General features: G+C 41.9%; 1 protein-coding gene across 1 annotated transcript in view; it reads left to right on the top strand.

Annotated features, from left to right (window-relative positions):
* Positions 1-20,048, top strand: part of QRFPR (pyroglutamylated RFamide peptide receptor) — a 114,730-nt gene that overhangs the window by 78,562 nt on the left and 16,120 nt on the right. Inside the window, exon 3 of the mRNA XM_082247956.1 lies at positions 4,468-4,529. Within this exon, the coding sequence (XP_082104082.1) occupies positions 4,468-4,529 (62 nt within the window). The remainder of the gene's footprint in view (positions 1-4,467; positions 4,530-20,048) is intronic.

Here is a 20,048-nt window from a genome sequence, read left to right as displayed (position 1 = left end):
TTTGAGAGGGGAGAGGGCATATATATTGGGTTTTCCCTAACATTCTAATGTAGCTAATGCTGGTGAGGTGGCAGCCGATAAAATGCTGGTGCTATGTTAGCCAGCTCTGATGAGAACCCATAGGGGGAATGCAAGTTGTGTCTCCCCCTTCCATTGGCTGCTGGCTGCTGCTTCTGAATTACCTTGGATCGTGGTACACCCATCTACAGTAAAAGTTAGAAATGGTCCTCATGGAAGACTTGCAGCTGAAAAGCAAAATTTCTGATGTGGAAAAAAAGCTAAATGACTTGCTTATGCATGAAAACACAGGAATTGGTGTGCAGAGAAAATCAGCTTTTATTGTTTATGCACTTTGTAGTTTGTTAATTGATAAATGCAACAAATTATACTCTATCCCTGGGAACTACCCCTCTTCTCCCCTTCCCCCTCTTGACCACCCCTTTGCTTCCTACCCCTTCTACTCTTGTTTCCTCTCCCTACCTTGATACTTTATACTTACTCGTGCATGTCCAACTCTCTTCTGTTGCAACTGTTCACTTTAATTTCTCCATCTCGTACCCTGACTTCCAAGTTGGATGCTTCCAAGGTTACCCCCCACCTGTAACCATTTTATACTTTGTGCATCTGTTTACTCTGTTTGTTGTACCTACTGAAAATATTCAATAAACTTGTTGAACAAGAAAAACAAATTATACTCACCAGATTTATAGAACTTTCTAAAGTTACTTTCTTTTCAGATTGGCAGAGTACCCTTCAGACTGAGTTTACGGTCAAACCACACAGGGCTCAGCATAAAACCCCTTCTACTCTTGTTTCCTCTCCCTACCTTGATACTTTATACTTACTCGTGCATGTCCAACTCTCTTCTGTTGCAACTGTTCACTTTAATTTCTCCATCGCGTACCCTGACTTCCAAGTTGGATGCTTCCAAGGTTACCCCCCACCTGTAACCATTTTATACTTTGTGCATCTGTTTACTCTGTTTGTTGTACCTACTGAAAATATTCAATAAACTTGTTGAACAAGAAAAACAAATTATACTCACCAGATTTATAGAACTTTCTAAAGTTACTTTCTTTTCAGATTGGCAGAGTACCCTTCATACTGAGTTTACGGTCAAACCACACAGGGCTCAGCATAAAACCAGAGGATTAATTTAATAATTGTAGTAATTATGTATTATGTGTAATCAAGCAACTAAAATTCATAATTTACAGAAGTAAATTGAGCGCTGATTGCTAGCTATAATTTCATTTCATTTCAATAACATTACTTTACTTTATTTAGAGTTTTTTTTTTTGCTCACCTTCTCCTAAATAAATCCTACCGTTACTGGTCTCCCTGGCTCCAACATCCTGATTGCTCACGGAACATTTGACATCGCATATTAACCTATATATGAAAATTTGGACTTATGCTTGCCTGATACAGTAATGTTTAGCCCATGCGTCGTGTTAGTCTAACAAGCCTCTTCTGTAATAACTACATTTTCTTGATGCTATGTACCATGGCCTTACAGTTTGTAACTCCTTACCTTTACGGGTTGCCTTTAAAACTTATTGTCTATCACTTATTATTGCTCCTAATAGTACCCACTCGTACCAGCATTCCACCTCCCGGTCCTCTTCTTCTTTTCCCCTGATCCCCCCCCCTTTTTTCTTTTTTCCTCTCTCTTTTTATTCTCTTTATAAAGTTTACTGTTTTATATTATATATGTGAATATTTTCCTTACAGGCTGTATGTTTTCTGTTTGAAAATCTACCTTCAATAAAAACATATTGAAACTAGAGTTTTTTTTTGCTGAATTTAGGATTTTTTAGTTTATTAAATTACCTGTTTCAATGTTCCTTGTTGTTTTTTTACATTTTTTGTTTTTCTTTTTTCTCAATGTCTAAATTTTCTTCTGTGAAAAAAAAAAAAACAACTCATAATAAGGAGGCTAATAGACATTTTAGTGCACAAGAACAGTGGGCTGCTTCTTCTTCCCAGTCCTCCTGCCAGACTAGCACAATGAGGACTTTGACCAACCAGGACAAGGTAGGATGAAGACTTAAACACACAGTTGTCTTAAAGAGAGATCTGCTACAGCTGGCAGTTTCTCCCCTTGTCTGTCCCTGCACCATGCTGATGTCTCTCTTTGCTCCTGCTGCCTCCCTGGAAAGCTTTCCTCCAACTGTCTCCTGTAGTAGTATTCAGGCCAGCCACCCAAGCTCCGGCCTGAGGTAAATGCCCTCCTTGGCAGTGGTCCCTCATGGGCCACAGACAAGACTCCCTCAGCACTGCTTCTCTATCTTCCACTCGACTCCCCTGCTGGCATCACAAAATTTAAAGGCTCCTTGGTTCACTGCCAGGCCCACTTCCTGGAGATTGGTCAAGGACCTCCAAATATGCAGAGCAGCTCCTCCCAGCATCTGACCACTAAGTTCCAAAACATTCTCCAATATTCTAGGGGGAGGCACCAGAGAGCTGCCTGAATGAGCATCCAGCCCTAAACTCTAATAACCCTGACCCAGATTCAGTGACTTAGGTTTCTCTGGACCAGACTATGGTCTGCCTGTACTACCACTAGAAGCACACTAGAGGATGCTACAAGAGGTGTTCCTAGGGGCCACTGATGGTGTGGATGGACTTGTGCTGCTAGCCATCATAGACTGCAAACCACATGATTACCTTGCTGGCGAGCAGGATGTAGTACACAAGGTTACTCCTGAATAATTGTTGGGGATAAGCCAGAGGCCGGAAACCTTGGTACACAAACCAGAGCTAAATCCCTAATGGCAGATTGGGCAGCAAACTGAAAAAGGTCAAGGCTCAAGCTGACTCAGAAATTCAAAAGTAACACATAGCAGACACATACACAGAGCAAACTAAACTTTAGCATTACCAAGTCAGAAAAGAACAACAATTATTTTAAATAGGACAGAAAATAAATCAGAGATCAGGATCAAAGGTCACCCCCATGTGACCAAACAAGAAGTGGAAAAGAGCAATGGTCACTCCCAAGTCACTAACCAGCAGCAATGGTCACAGGTCACCAGGAAGAGACAAATAACAAAACAAAGGGAAAAGCCACAAACCACATGGAATTTACCAATGAAGAACTAGAGATTATGTAGCACCCTCTAGTGTGCACTACTAGTAGGGAGAGTAGGTCATTTCTGAGTCATTAAATATGGGTCAAGGTTACTAAAGGCTAGAGCTGGTAGCTCTCTGGTGCCTCCCCCTTTTTCTAGGACATTGGAGAATGTTCTGGAACTAGTGGGTGAAGGCTAGGAGGGGCTGCCATGAATATGTATGGACCCTCAGCCAATCCCCAGGAGTGGTCCAGGCAGGGACTAAGACCACCCAAATATAGACATGGATCATACCAGCAGGGATTTCAGGTGGAAAATTAAGAATCAGTGCTGAGAAGAGGCTGTTAGTGGACCTTAACGAACCCCCACTGTGAGGGGGGGGGTTACCTTGGGCTGGAGCTTGGGAGGCTGGTCTGGAAGGAACCCACCACAGAAGGCAGTTGGAGAGTTTCAAGCCTGAGAGGCAGTGGAGAGAGCAAGGAGAGACAGTGAGTAAATCAGTACAGTGCAGGGATAGACAAGGGGAGAGACTGCCATCTGTAGCAGGTCTCTTCTGAAGACAGCGGTGTGCCAAGTCTTCATACAACCTTGCCTTGGGGAATCTCCATGTGTGTGTGTCAGTCAGGCAAGACTGAGGCAGAGAGTCAGTCAGGAAGACTGGGAAGAAGAGCAGCCAGGTGCGGCTGGTGGTAGCCAGGTGGGCTACTGTAGCTATCTGCAAGCAAGCTGAACTGGGATCAGTGGCCACAGGAAAGCAGAAGGAGATGCGTTATGTTGTTAACTGCACATGTATTACTTCAACAAAGGGACTGAGAGTTCCTGCCTGTAATGAGCCTTTGCTGAAGTAACAATATACAGCTAGCTCCCTCAAGAGTGAACCAGCATGAGATGTACATAGATGAACCAAGTGTGTGTAGGAGGAAGTGAGAAGAGGAAGCTGTAAATAAGGAGGAAGTTGTCCCTAAAGTTCCATTTGTTGTCACACAGGACATCCCATAATCCCTTACCCCATACATGTTATCATCTCCTAATAAAACAACAAAACAAGCCAATAACTAATTTTCTGTGTTCGGATGAAAGAAAATGTGGTGTGACTGGCTGTGCAGCAGTGGGGAACCCTAACTTCAGCAACTCCTGCGGGCGTAGTACTACGGTTATGAGGTAAAGAACAAGCTGGGTGGGAGCGTGCCCTGCCACAAGGACATGTGTACAATATATTACAAAGGAGCTTAGGAGATATTTACACACACAAGTATGGAAATCTAGGAGATGCAGGTAAGTTCCTTACAAGGAATGTAAGCATTGTGTTAAAAAAAAAAAAGTATAACTGTTTGTGTAGTGTTCCTGTGTACTAAAACTACATAAGTATTATAATATTTGAATCTTTTTACAGGTATCGTGTGGTTGATAGCAGCACTTGTTGGTGTACCTATGTGGCATGTACAGCATTTAGAGGTAACATCTTTCTTACCAATAAACTAGAATGTCTTAAGTAATTCCCAGATTATAGTTGACACAGTGGCCAGAGCTTTGGTGGAATGGATACGATTTAGATGGAACAATGTGAGATTGGACAGATCAGTATGGAGAAAGTAAAGATTGGGTTTATTTTGTTCTTTTTTGTTTGGTTATGTTGTTAATTATGTTATTGTAATAGATGTAAAGTTTAATGTAAAGGTTAATGGATTAAAAGTAAGGGTACCAAGCGTCATTGGGCTTTTGCTTACGTTGGACACGTTTTGCATTACCGTACAAGTCTATGGAAATACAAAACCCCCTTCAAACAGGTCAATTGCAGGTCAAATGCACCTGTAAATAAATTCTGAATGTTTTCAGAGATACAGTATATCAAACTTATGTTAAACTGATGCCATCAACACAAGCCCACATTCCACCAACACAGGTTTTAAAGCTCTTCTATAAGGTATGTTTTTTTTAATATGTTTTCAGGCAACAATGCTCAAAGTAAAACTCTTAAGGGTGTAACATATCTGAGAAGGTCCAAACCAAGCAGCACCATGCCAGAAGCTTTAGTCTCTTGTTCTCCGTGGGCATGTCAGGTACTAGCAGGGGCCCATCCCCGATCCTAAAAACGAAAGGCTGCACGCTGATGACATCACTTCTTAATAAAAACAAGCAGCATGCAGCTTGCCTCTGCCTGAGAGCCACCCCTCCCTACCCGTTTCACCCCATGGCCCTAATTGTAAAGAGATCTCTAAAAATAAGGCCATGGGGGTGAAACATAATAAATAGGCAGTTCTCCAGTCGGGACATGCTTTATGCTGTTTGGGAAAGAATGTGCATCATTGGTGTGCAGCCTTCATTTTGTCACAACACCTGAGAGGATATTATACAAGGTCATAAAGTGTTACACATACCGGACACTGGTTGCTTTAATGGTTGCATTACAAATGTCATTTATGAGATCTACCTCACCTTACATAAAAAGAAAAAGTTTGTCAAAAACTGATAATCTTTCCAGTGGCGGCTGGTCAATAGGGGGCGCAGGGGCGCCGCCCCCAAAGGCTAGTCACTGTGTAAAATTGGCATGAAAAAAAAGTGTACCGTTAATACAGCGGGGCGCCGGACACATTGCTGGCTATGGGAGGGGTGGGGGTTTTGGCATCATGTGCCTGTTTGCTTGTAAGGTGATTGGTGGCCTTTTAGAGTGCCCTCGGGGCACAGAGGGATGCGCCCCGAACACTCCCATTCATGATTGCCGTGCTGTGATTGGTCCAGCCTGGACCAATCAGGACGTCTGATGTCATAGGGGCGATGTTTTGGAGAGTGCAGTGTAAGGATCACTAGTGTTGGGGGGCGGGCACATCATTAATGACAACACCTCCCTTCCTCTAGCGTCGCATGCAGTGAGCAGAGCGGGACAGGACTCACTCGGGTAATGTGGGAAGAGGACGCAGTGTGCCAGGTACAGCCATGCCCATTAAGGAATATGCTGCAACACAGTAGACAGAGAGCAGCTTTGTTTCTGCATCTAAGCTAGATGTTCGTACCTTCCCTCTGCCTGCACACAGTGCACTGTAATATTCCCTCAGCAATAGAGTGGATCAGGTGCAGCACATGAGGTGGGGATGGCATTGGACATCAATGTTTCCTGATTGATCTACAATGCATATAACTTTCCTGCTTCTCTGCCTGAACATCGGCTTCTCCCTCCCCGTTCGCTTTATTTCTGTCACTTTTACTTTGTCTGTCTTTAAGAGTGTCCCATGGACATCACAAGCTCCGCCTCCCCCCCTCCCCCAGCCTCTTTTTTTTTTTTCTTTCCCTGCTCTGGACGATGTAGGAGCCCATTCCTTGTCTGTGTAGTGACCCTCTCCTCCTGTGCTCTTTTCCTCTCACCCCCTCCTCTCCAGCCCTACTGTCAATCTGAATGCTGCCCTCTCCCCTCTGTGTCTGTGGTGCCCTCTCCCCTCTGTGTCTGTGCTGCTGAATGGTGCCCTCTCCCCTCTGTGTCTGTGGTGCCCTCTCCCCTCTGTGTCTGTGGTGCCCTCTCCCCTCTGTGTCTGTGGTGCTGAGTGGTGCCCTCTCCCCTCTGTGTCTGTGGTGCAGAGTGGTTCCCTCTTCCCTCTGTGTCTGTGGTGCTGAGTGGTGCCCTCTCCCCTCTGTGTCTGTGCTGCTGAATGGTGCCCTCTCCCCTCTGTGTCTGTGCTGCTGAATGGTGCCCTCTCCCCTCTGTGTCTGTGCTGCTGAATGGTGCCCTCTCCCCTCTGTGTCTGTGGTGCCCTCTTCCCTCTGTGTCTGTGGTGCCCTCTCCCCTCTGTGTTGCTGAGTCTGCCACTAACTACTCAGCTAACAGGTAACACACTTTCACACTTTATATCAGTGATATAGCTCTGGAGACCACTGTTCTTCCACATTCTATTTTTAGTAGGGGCCTATTCACAAGAGGTGCAAGCAATGTGTCTCCCATGTAGGGCTGTCTTTTATGAGCACGGGGGGGAGGGGGGGTACATAGGTGTTGTGCGCATCGCTATGCCAGCATCCCATTCATATCTACTGGGACATGAGGCCGCATGGACACAGCCTCTGTATACTAATGACACACAGGAGTGGGTTCCAAAAGAAAAGAATGAGGGACTGGGACGCACACAGCGCCCGTACATGCCCGTGCTGATAACAGAATGCCCTGCACAGGACACACATATCTGCGCTGCATATGAATGGGCCCTAAATAACCCATGTATATGGAGGCTTAGTAATCTTCCTAGGTATAAGAAAACAGGGATTTTACACAGGACCCACTAAAGCTGGCCATAGATGGATAGAAATTTGACTGATTCTGCAAGGACCGGGTGAGTTTCAATCCATCTATGGTCATTTAAAGATCAACATCTATCAAAGCAGCAGATATTTTTCCTTCCACTAACATAGATGTCTCAGCAGAAAGGACCTTAGCTGTGTGGATGGTAGGATCTGCTCAGTTTTTTTTTGATCAGACACTGATCCATCTATAGCCAGCCTCCAGCTTACCATATATTATAAAATCTGATTGTACAATATCTTTTGAATCTACCACCAACTAAGGCATGCCTGATTGGGGCATGCAATTGTTTTACTGCGTTTTTTGCCACGAAGCAATGCCTATTACATTTTTCTGTTTGCCCCCCCCCCCCCCCCCCCCCAAAAAAAAACATTTTGAGCACCAGCCGCCACTGAATCTTTCTTTGTTTAACAAGCATCCATGCCAGTGAAATGACACCTACACAGTGTCAGGGATAAGGAGTTATTGACGTATTGATGTAGAGAGCAAGTGCTTCAATATGAGCTCATAGGAGATTATTAGGATAATATTATCACGCTTTGTATGATACAATTGTGAAGGACCATCAATATAGTTATGCTTAAGTATGTTTGCAAAGCATAAAAAAGCATAGGAGCAAAGTTACATTTTGTGCACAGAGTGTTTATGAAGATTGTGAATTAATATTCTGAATGCAGGTGCATGGTATCATGGGAAATTTCCATTCACTCATGGTTAATTAGTTATTTACTAAAGCCATTTTAATCCTTAATTAATTATCCTAAAGTTTAACTTAAAGCTGAACTCCAGGGAAAAGAAAGATGCTTCCTTACAAAGGGGGCTCCATCTTCATTACAAGAGTTAAATGATCCTTTATTCCTAGGGTACCAGTAAAAAAAATGTTTTACTTGCCTCATTCCTGCTTCAATGGGCTTGTGTCCATGCTGTCCATGCTGTGTAGCTGGGTCCAGCATCCTCTTCACTTAAGCACTACTGTGGTTGCAGGCACTCTGATATCATTAAGTACAATGCATGCCTTACAGCCCTGGGTTGTATGTGAGGTCCCCAAGGGACAGCCCAAAACCTGGAGCATCAGGGAGAAGAGGAGAGCACTGGCTTCCAGGGGAGCGAGGGATGAGGTAAGTAAAAGTCCTTTTTTCTGCTACCTTTATAGAGCCCCGATGCAAGGGATGATTTTTATTTTCGCCAAAAATTCTGCTACAGAATGGATGTATACTTTAAAGTGTATATAAGGACAAAAAAAACATATGTAGTACATCAATGCAATACAAACACTTTGCAGTATATTTCCTTCAGTGAAGAGGGGGCATACCTTTAGTACCTTGTTGGGAGGAATCACTCACACCGTATGGTGCTCTGAAGTATTTTATATTGGTCTTGATCAGGCTTATTAGTACAACAGATAAGCATTTGACAAGACGTGTTACCAGAGTTTGGCTTCAGTTACCCAGGTTAGTGTTCCTTGATGGAATACCAGAGTTGTGATTTCAGCAAATTGCACTGGCTCCATGCTCCTGTATTAATCACCAGAGTTATCGTAGTATTGAAGGAGTCTTCTCTGTGCTAAGTACTGTCCCTCACAATGAGGATTCAGGATTCTGTTCCTGTCCACACTACCGAGACGCACCAAGGTGCTGTGGGTTCACTTATTTAAAAGTTTCCCTTACCCAAAATGACAAATCTCCTGGGAGTTTTTTTCCATACAGAAATGGAACAAGGCCACCTACTTGTGGATTCTGCATTCAAACTTCAGTAAAGTTTGGAATATCTTTCCAAACCAAACCCAGTTATGTTCAGCTCGTCACTGCACAACTTTTTTGTGAAATGAGTGTTGTCAGCCCTGCCCAGTTTTCTTTTGCCTAACTACTTCTTATCTGCTTTACACTCCCATATTTACAACATAAAGGCTAATCTTAAGTAGTTCCAACATACAAACTGAGAGGGCTAATTACGCTCCTTAACCACTTAAGCCCCGGAAGATTTTACCCCCTTCCTGACCAGGGGGTATTTTGCGATTCGGCACTGCGTAACTTTAACGGACAATTGCGTGGTCGTGCGACACTGTATCTAAACGAATTTGGCGTCCTTTTTTTCCCCACAAACAGAGCTTTCTTTTGGTGGTATTTGATCACCTGTGCGATTTTCTGATCACGCGCTATAAACAAAAAAATTGCGTAAATTTTGCAAAAATAGCAATATTTTTCACATTTTTTTATATGAAATTCCCCCCCCAAAAAATGTAAAAATCTAAATTTTTTAACATTTTTGGCCAATTTGTTTTATGCTACCTATGTTTGTTAAAAAAAAATCGCAAAAAACGTATTTTGATTGGTTTGCGCAAAAGTTATCTCGTTTACTAACAAAGGGAAAGATTTTTGTCATTTTTGTTGTTTTTTTTTAACGCGTAATGGCGGCGATCTGCGATTTTTTTTGCGGTACTGCAACATTGCGGCGGACAGATCGGACCCTTGACTGACATTTTTGACACTTTTGGGGTTACCAGTGACATTTCTACAGTAATCAGTGCTATACATATGCACTGTTACTGTAAAAATACACTGGCAGTGAAGGGGTTAACTTTTTTTTAAAGGGAGGGGCTATGTGTGTCCCTAAGGGCGTGCTTTCTACTGTGATTGGCTGTGGCTTCAGATGTATGAAGAGTGATCAACGGTTCTACATAGTAGAACCGTATGATCATCCTTCATACACAGGGGAGAATGACGAGCAGCTTGTTTACACAAGCCGCCTGACTTTCTCCCTCTCCCCCGCCGATCGCAGAGTGACCGGCGGACATCGGGTACGCCGGTCACACGCGCGGGGGGGGTCCGTGACCACGCGGGAGCGTGCCTCCGGGGGCGCGCGCTCGCTCCCTAGACCCTCACAAGCTAGTGACATAGCCCTACGTCACTTTGCCTGTGAGGGGCTGACTGCCGACGTAGATCGGCGTTAGGCAGTCGGCAAGTGGTTAAGATAGCACAGGAATTGTGCGCTAGACACAGGGCAGTTCTAAATTTCTACATTTCAGACATGAACAACATGTTTTTTTTTTTAAATGATCAAACAGATATAACAAATCAATGCTATGTAGGGAGGTTGCTTCCAAGGGGCAGGTTATGTATCTACAAGCCGTGTTAAAGTAGAACTATGGCCATTTTTTTTTTTTTTGGATAGAGCACGGGAGGGTTTTAACCCCTGCCAGATTTTTTTTCACAAACTGTGTTCCATTTTGAAGATTTCACTTCCTGTCCCATAACCAAACAGGAAGTGAGAAGAAGTCCATGCAAATGAGAGGAATTCCTTTGGGACCCTCAGGTCCCAAGAACCATTGTTCTTATTGGAAGATTTTCCCTCTATTACTTTACAAATAGGGAAGGTGAATCGCCTTAACGGGTCACAGACAGCAGCAAAAACATACAGGGATCCTAATTCCTCTCCTCTCCATCAAAAAAAAAAAAAAAAAACATTTTGCCTTTATTTATACTTTAAAGATGAACTGCAGTCTGCGCACATAGTTTGTAATAAAAACATCTTTGCCATTCTGAAGCTTCCCTCCAACCACTTTGCATATTATTTTATATATACTGTGATTCTGTACTTGCCAAATATGCTGCAGAAATCTCCCTTCACTAAGTCTGGCTGCAGCCATTTTAACTGTGGGCAGTTGAAGCTGCTGACTGTTCACTTCCTGGATTTACACAGACACACACACACACACACACACATATATATATATATATATATATATATATATATATAGCAGGATTCCCAGCCATTTTGCTGGATGTGGGTCCGCCTGGGTTACCGCTAGTACCAACAGCACATTTAAGCATGTTCCCCAAGTGTGAGCACTGAGACAAGGAACGGTCCAGTATCTTTGGGGTTTTTTTGTATTTATTTTGAACTTGGATGGGAGAAGGGATTAGTGGGATACTCCTCTGGCTCAACTATACACAATTTTAGTGAGACAACTGAAAAACGCCCGTTGGCGCTGACTTGATGCTGGCTAGATGCCGGTCAACGCTGATTGATGCTGGTTAACGCTGACCTGCTGTCTGTTAACGCTGAACTGACTTCTAACAATTTGATGTGGCACAAAGTCCTAATTAAAGCTTCCTTTACCCCTCTTCACTGAGGTAGCTACTTGTAAGACTGCTGCATTGCTTAACACTTCAGGGCCCGCACCGGCACCCTCTTTCACACACACTCATCTTCAGGGCTTAATCACTGGCACCAGCTTTCCAGGCCCTCTCTACTAGTTAGCTGGCTCCTAGATCCCTCCAACCTTCTGGAGTGGTCCCCTATCCTAGGCAGACCCCTGGGCAGTTTACAGTACTCACGATATTGCTTTCCTGGAAACTTCTGCCCCAGCAGTTCCACTCGGTCCTCAGCACACTGGATCCCTCTCTGCAGCTCAGGTCAACCTTCTGTCCTTCCAAGGACACCTTCTCTAGTGCTGACAGGAGGAGAGACAGCCGTCACCCTCCTCCTGGGACTTTTCTTCCTGCCAAAGACACCTGGTCATGGGCTCCCCTCAGACTTATACCCCATCCCAGGATGCATTGCGGCAGATTCTGCGCTCTGAGATAGATACAAGCCCTGGTTTGCTATTGTTCAGGTTTCCTCCACTTCCCAATAAGAGTCCTCGTTGGACACAGTGGGGAGACTCCCCAAGCTCAACAGGCACACCTGGGAACACATGACAGCCTAGCTGAACAATCAGACCCCCCTGATAAGCAGGCAGGTCACCCCTTATGGGTTTTCCTAGCACCTAGCTAGGAGGGTGCTACATATATATATATATATATATATATATATAAACAGACAGACATACTCACACCACTGCTTGCCTTCACTCTCCTAAATACTCATGGATCTCTGCAGTCTCCGGTTATCTCCCCTCTCATCCAGCCCCCTCCAGCTCTGCAGCTCTCATTGGCTGTCCTATAACTCATCCCTCCCTCCCTTGCCGGCAAACTCTCACGAGAGTGAGAGAGAGAGAGCTGTGCATGATGCCATTAGCCTAGGCTAATTACCAGACAAGAAAAAGGAAGTAGACTGTAAAAGGTAGTTACTGGCAGAAAAAAAATGTTTTACTATCCAAAGTTAAAACAACAAGGACAGAGGTTTTAATAGATGGAAAGATGAAATAATAACCGAAGAGCCGCTTTAACCACTTAAGCCCCGGAAGATTTTATCCCCTTCCTGACCAGGGCCTATTTTGCGATTCGGCACTGCTTGACTTTATTGGACAATTGTACGGTCGTGCGACGCTGTACCTAAATGAAATTGACGTCCTTTTTTCCCCACAAACAGAGCTTTCTTTTGGTGGTATTTGATCACCTGTGCGATTTTTTGATCATGCGCTGTAAACAAAAAAAGAGTGTCAATTTTGCAAAAATAACAATATTTTTTATATGAAATTCCCAAAAAAATGTAAAAATCAAATTTTTTTAACATTTTCGGCCAATTTGTTTTATGCTACATATGTTTGGTAAAAAAAAAAAAATCGCAAAAAGCGTATTTTGATTGGTTTGCGCAAAAGTTATCGCGTTTACTAACAAAGGGAAAGATTTTTGTCATTTTTTTTAACGAGTAATGGCGGGGATATGCGATTTTTTTTGCGGGACTGCGACATTGCGGTGGACAGATCGGACCCTTGACTGACATTTTTGACACTTTTGGGGTTACCAGTGACATTACTGCAGTAATCAGTGCTATAAATATGCACTGTTACTGTAAAAATTACACTGGCAGTGAAGGGGTTAACTGTATTGGAGAGGGAGGGGTTAAGTGTGTCCTAGGGGCGTGCTTCTAACTGTGATTGGACATGGCTACTGGTGTAAGAACAGAGATCAACGGTCCTACATAGTAGAACCGTCTGATCTCCATTCTTACACAGGGAATAATGACAGGCGGCCTTGTTTACATCAGCCGCCTGCCTTTCTTCCGGTGTCACGGACGATCACGAGTGCCCGGCGGACATCGGATCCGCCGGGCACACGCGCGGGGGGGGTCCGTGACCGCACAGGAGCCTGCCACCGGCGGCGCGCGCTCGCTCCCTAGAACCCTCTCAGGCTAGCGACGTAGACGTACGTCGCTTTGCCTGTGAGGGGCTGACCGCCGCAGTAAATAGTCGTGAGGCGGTCGGCAAGTGGTTAAGTAGCATTCTACACCACTGAACTTTCTAAGCAGTAACTTTTCATGCCAAAAATACAGAGACAGTCTCCTTTTGACCTCACACTCACAGTATTCCATAGTATTTCAAGGCAGGAATGCAGAACAAGCTGTGCTCTTCACCAGTCCACTATGTCTCTCCTTGACACCAAAGCATACTCATATAGCAGGCTTGACTTGACTCCTAGGCCATGTTTAGACCAACCTTGTGCCACAGCAGCCTCCTAAAAAAGTACCCAGTTCTCCTCTACCATCAGGGCTGCCAACACCCTCCTCCAACTTACAGTATTCAGATTCTTGTGATATACCATAGTTACACTTGTTATACCTAAAACGTTCTTTCCAGTAGGTGACACAGACCACTTCTTCATTTATAAAAATCATTTTAGCTTTAAAGTTTACATGAACATAGCACATCATTCTTCAGAACATCTCTTCCACATGTGCAATTGATAAACATACATTTAGCTGTGCAATATATTTGGAGTCAGATTGGCTGTGCTGCTGAATCAAGACAGTGTCCCTAGCGGTACAAGATTGGTGGGTAGGTAACTTTTGCTGCCCATACCTGAGATGAAAAATGTCCATAGTAACTAGAGTTCAAGAGACATGGTTTGCCTTAGAGCAGGCACATTGGAGGGATGATGACAATAAGAAAAGCTACATCACAGCACTGGTCTTCATGGCCCCCTTAAAGTCATTCCCCTGTGTATATACAGTATATAACCAAGAAAAGGCAGGATTCAACACATCTGCAGAGGAAGTAAATCATACCTGACCCGACAGCTACAGCATCAGCCAGAAATATTTAGAGTAATCATACCCAGCATAAAAAACATATGCTAACTAGGGATGATGGAACGGTTCGGGTCGACCATCGGTTCGACCCGAACATTGGGTGTTCGAAATTTGGCCGAATTCCGAACTCTTTGCGGTAAAAGTTCGGAATTCGGCCACCAGAACCGCCCAAAATGCAATGGGACAGGAACTGGGCTTTAAAAGCCAGTGATTGGCCCAGAAACATCAACAAAAGCCAATGAGGGGGCAGGAGTCTGCTAGGAATGGGATTGGAGTGACTACAGGGACCAGAGGCCAATCAGGAGTGAATACGCCCCACAGTATATAACATAGCCACGCCTAACCCCTAGCACAGTGATACAGAGTCTGTTGAAGAGAGTAGAAGCATTTATCTTACTCCTGCTTTGTTACACTACGTTTGGTGCATAACCGAGTGATTCTAAAGCTCCATATCAGCAGAAGAGCATTCAGCTTACAGACAGTCAGTGTAGTTAGAAATACAGCGATTTTGCTGTTTGTTTGAGTTAGAAAAAAAATAAAAATAAAGGGACAGTGTCAGTTAGAAACTGTCTTCTGCTGTATGGAGCTGTTCTTTTAGTGTGAGGAAAGGGATATGCAGTGTAGTTAGGGTACTATATACCACTGTAGTTAGATTCAACAATCTAGTTTCTGTAGGGACAGTTAAAAGTGTCAGGGTTCTGTCTAGTGAGCATGTTGCACTGCTGATATATCTACAGCAGGTATACGTGGTTGCTAGTCAGCAAAATACATTGCCTCAGTGACAACAACGCCTGTTCTTGTAAACGTTAAGTGCACTGTGCAAAAGGCTTTGCTACTGTGCGTGACACACATCTGCTGTGCTGTATTCAGCGACAACTTTGGGTCGCATAGCAGTGTGCGTTTTTCACCGGACAGAGTTGGCAAAGCCTCAGTGATAACCACCCTCCAACCCTCCTCTCGTTCTGTTTAGGTTCACAGAACCTCATTTTAGTTATACCAAAAATACCATGTTTGCGCACCTGTTCCACAGGTGCACACCTTCATAGATTTTAGGCCTTCTTCAATGCCAGCTCTTTGGGCTTACGGTGGTATGGCTTCACAGATGCATATCATTGCAATTTTTTTCCTTACAAAGGCAATTATTGCCTTCATGACCAGCACTTTAACAGGGTTATGGTGTCAAGTCATCGTCGGCACCACCAAAGGCCCAATTTTAAAGCATCCTTTACTTCTATTCAAAGTCAAGAGACAACAGTATTCATCCAAAACATCTCTAATCTTGTTCACTGTGCACTTCATTGTGGCCCCTACCCCTAACCCTCAATGTATCCGTGCATATATGTCTGTTTCTTGTGAGAATTCAAGTTAAAGTGCACCAAACACCATTTTACATGAAATAAAGTGCATCTACATATATCTTTTGACTTCTTGAAAACATTTGTTAATAATAGCCCCATTGTGAAAATACACCCGTTAATTATATCCACATTTAAGGAGACAGTACCTTTTTCCAAAAAAAACTCTAATCTTGGCTGTGCAGTTGATTAGGAGCAAAACAAAGGCGCGGTTAAGCAAAAAAGTCATTTTTGAAGGTTTGGCATGCTATAATTCTGGTTCTGGACATGCTACAGAGCTGAAACTTCACAGGTACACTTTTTAAACCCACCAGACACTAAATCCAAAGAAATCTCATTTTTTTTCAATATTTTTTTTCAATAATTGGCGCTCTATCAAAAACGACAATTTTTAAGAACTTTTTTTGTGTGATTAATAGTCCCTGGGGCATGACCCAGAACCCTAGGCACTTTTTAGGGGCATTTATTGGGTTTTAGGGCTTCAAAATTGTGTTTTTTGATTCCAGAAGTTTGGGTCCCATTGATTTCAATGGGGTTCTGGAATCCGAGCCGAACTTTTGGGAAATTCGGGTGTTCTGGTCGAACCGAACTTTTCAAAAGTTTGATCATCCCTAATGCTAACATATTAAAACAGAAGCATACAGTAGGCACCTACCTACATGTGTATTAACAAGAGCAAAAGTTAACAAATAAGACAAGTTAATTGTTAGGATTCACATACATTTTTATGTTACTCTTAACGGTTGTTACATAAATAATTTGGGTCTAATAAGCAAGGTGCCCACGTCTAATAATAGCAGACATCTGTATTTTTATGTCCATGTTTTCAGATTAAAACCTGTAATTTTGTCATTTTTGCAACAGCTTTATTCTTGAGTTTCTTAAGCTTACTTGGAGCACGTAGGCGTTTTTTTTCGGTATATAATTTACCTCTACCGATACTCTGTTTATCAGGCAAGGCGTAATGCTCATACTGTTGAAAAACAGAGTTGCTTAGTGAAAAACACTGCATAGAGAGGTTAAATAGTCTACATGAAGGGTTAAAGATTTTGATATTACCTTGGCTATTTTAGGATGCAATGCATCTCTGAATCTTTGGGCACCAGGCATAAAAATCTAGAGGCTGGAAAGATTAATTGCCTCAGGGCAAAAAGATTTTTCCCTTGTTCCTAATCTTGTCTGTGCAGAGATTTCTACTCTCTCATCTTTTCATCTGATAGTGCACAAAAATAGAGATGCAAATTAAATAGTGTTTGTTTTTTTAATATGTTGATTTTTAAAATGTGTTGCAAACTTTATAATCTGAAATCAGCTTTTTTTGTTGTGAGTGACTACTATAAACTGATAAAAGTTGAAATGTCAGTGGTATGTTACTGATTTGAACATACAGCATTTAACTGTAGCAATATCTGTAAAATAATCCTTGCTGAACTGGAGAAAGTTACAGTAGCATATTATTAAATACAGTTTTGCAACACCATCATCAAATTCTGCAGAAATTTACAGAGCATATTTACTATTCACATTGCTTTCTTTCCCATTGGTGGTGCATGGTGGAAACTAGGATCCCTGCTTTATTCACTCAGAATCCAGTAAGTCTGTTGATATATTTTTTTTTTTTGTTTGATGGACAACAAAGTTATCTATACGCACATAGGAAGAAAAATAAAAGCTTTGTGCCCAAGGGTCTTAGTGGGCTTTGAAACCAGGACTTCAGTGATGCAAATCAGTGCTAGCCACTGCTCAACTGTGCAGAAGTTGTATTATTTTGCTCAAAGGAACATCAAGTCTCTGGATATGCATACAAACTACTACTGGTTGTGCAGTCCCACAGCACAGTATACAGTTGCATTGTGATTCATTTATATTAGCCTTAAAAAAGCAATAAACCTGCTTGATTTATCAGGGACAATAAAGCAAAGAAACTGCTTCATTATTGCTCCAGTTTGACTTTCCTCAGTGTTGGTAACTAGTTTCCATAATTACACAGTTGATAGATGTCATCTTAGAGAGTATTGGACTTCATTACCACTGAGGGTGCATGCACTTACTACTTTGTATTAAGTCCTCCTGCAATAAATACAAATAAATTGTGCTTTATATTGTACATTAGTAAAATGTTTAAAAGACCCTATGACTAACATAGAGATTAGCAAAATGTAAGCTTCGTTAGCCAACTTAAGGTCACCACCACTCCATAAGTGTGTACATAGCTTAAAGGTAAAAAAAAATTACTATCCACAGTGACAAAAACCTATAGTGATACGGTTTAAAGAGTTCATCTTTTATGTAGCCAGGCTTTTATGTAGCTTTGTGCTTTTACCGCAGGGGTTCTCTTCAAATATGGATTGATATGTGGGCGAGTACACAAAACTCTTCATCCTGTCCTTCTCTTGCCTAGACAGCATGCAGACATCATACTTGTGACAATTTAAGTAACCACTACACCATTATTTCAGTCACCATTTTCCTGGCACTATGAATCCTCAAAGATTTAAATCTTGTTTATGGGCCCCCTTACATCTACATCGAAACTGCCCTACTATTGCTGTTAATACTATTATGAACTGTTACTATTGACGGTTTGCGGATATCATAAAGGGGAACTCTATGCTACCGCTGGTGCTATATCAGAGGGCTTGCTCAGTGTATCAGTGGTCCAGAGGTAGTTGACCTGCTTTATAGTCTCTTCCTCTGGAATCAGTGTTGCACTTGATCATACTGTTCAGGTGCATTTTGTCCATTTTTATCATTAATGTCCTGCATCTCTACAGCTAACCCACATATCCAGATTGACATCCTTATATTCATATTGCTAGTGTAATTCTAGTGTTATCTAACTGTCGGTGTGATATTTGAATGTTCCCCGAAGTTGACCTGAAAATTGTTTAACTGCTATCCTAAAACAAACACATGGTGTATCTTCTTGAGTGTACATGTCATAAACAGTACAGAGGTAGGACAGCACGTACATTAAGAGATTGACTTAAAGAACATGTATACAGTATTAGAACATAATACTGTATACTTGTTCTTTAAGTCAATCTCTATCTACAGTCTATCTATGCATTTCTGGAAAAATCATAATAGAGATCTTAGTGATTAAAAATTTGTAGGTATAGCCAGGTTCCAACCCAATTGTAGATGTTGCAACCATACCAGGGAGATATCAAAAATGGAAATATATTGGTTGTACAAATTAAAGTCCCATGCGCTCCATGAACATAATATAGAATGGGCTGTAATTGCTTTATAGATATGAGTCCATTAATTTCTTTCCTCATATTTTTTCCTCAATTTTTCCATAATTATATATATATATATATATATATATATATATATATATATATATATATATATATATATATATATATATATATATATATATATAATTTTATCAACAAATTTATATATTTTTAGCATTCCTGTATATGTTTGTTATTTGTGAAAGTGTTTTTTCACATCTACATGGGTCTTCACATATAGTCCCACTTTGGGTAGATGCTTGTATATGGTACATCATTTTTATATAAAAAGCAGATGTTTATTAGATTTATGTGGCCAATTCCAGAAGTTCAAATCTAAATTTAAAAGATAAGGGCTTTATCCTTTTAATATGTGTTTTTTTATCATTTTGATTTGCAACTCGATAATTGCTTCCGTTTGTCCACCAGAGAGCATTACGTTTTCTAAAAACATAATATTTTAATTAATTCAGACAGTAAGAACATCTTCTGTCTATATATAACTTAGAATCTACAAGAAAATGGCGACAATTGTTATTTTATTTATCCTACAACAAAATCCGGGCCGGGGTGGGGGTGTTTGATGTGAGTTAGGTGGCTTTGCATTGGCTTTATATTTATTCGTTTTTAATTTTATGTCTATTTTTACAATAAATACTACACTATGAGGCGCATTTTTGTCTATTGCCTATGGTATTTTGGGACATATAAATGGAGCACCACCCTGAAAAGGGAGAGAGTTTCAGAAGGAGTTTTCATGCTGATGCCTGCAGCTGTTGTCCACTTCACCTATGTTGCTATAAAAGATTTAGCTGGGGGTGAGTGTGCATTGCATGGGGGTAAAGGTTGGTGATGTATGTAGTGATATTCTACTCTCCTGGGTGGGATCATTACTTTGCATAACAATATTACATCATAGAAGTTTTCTATCTTTGGATACATCTGGAGTTCTACGATCTAGGATTATTGAGAGGAGATATCAACTCTCCAAGTTTGGCGTAACCTGTGCATGTTTGCTGCACTTGATTGAGCAGCAAATATTTCCGTTAAGCCTCTAATCCTAATTAATATCCTTACTACTCATATTCAACATTTTGGATCACTGAAAGATATTAGTTTA

This window comes from Pelophylax lessonae (assembly GCF_965119305.1).
Source record: "Pelophylax lessonae genome assembly, chromosome: 1".
Classification (NCBI taxonomy): Eukaryota; Metazoa; Chordata; class Amphibia; order Anura; family Ranidae; genus Pelophylax; species Pelophylax lessonae.
The sequence above is the reverse complement of the archived record's forward strand: the minus strand, read 5'-3'. Positions and strand labels throughout refer to the sequence as shown.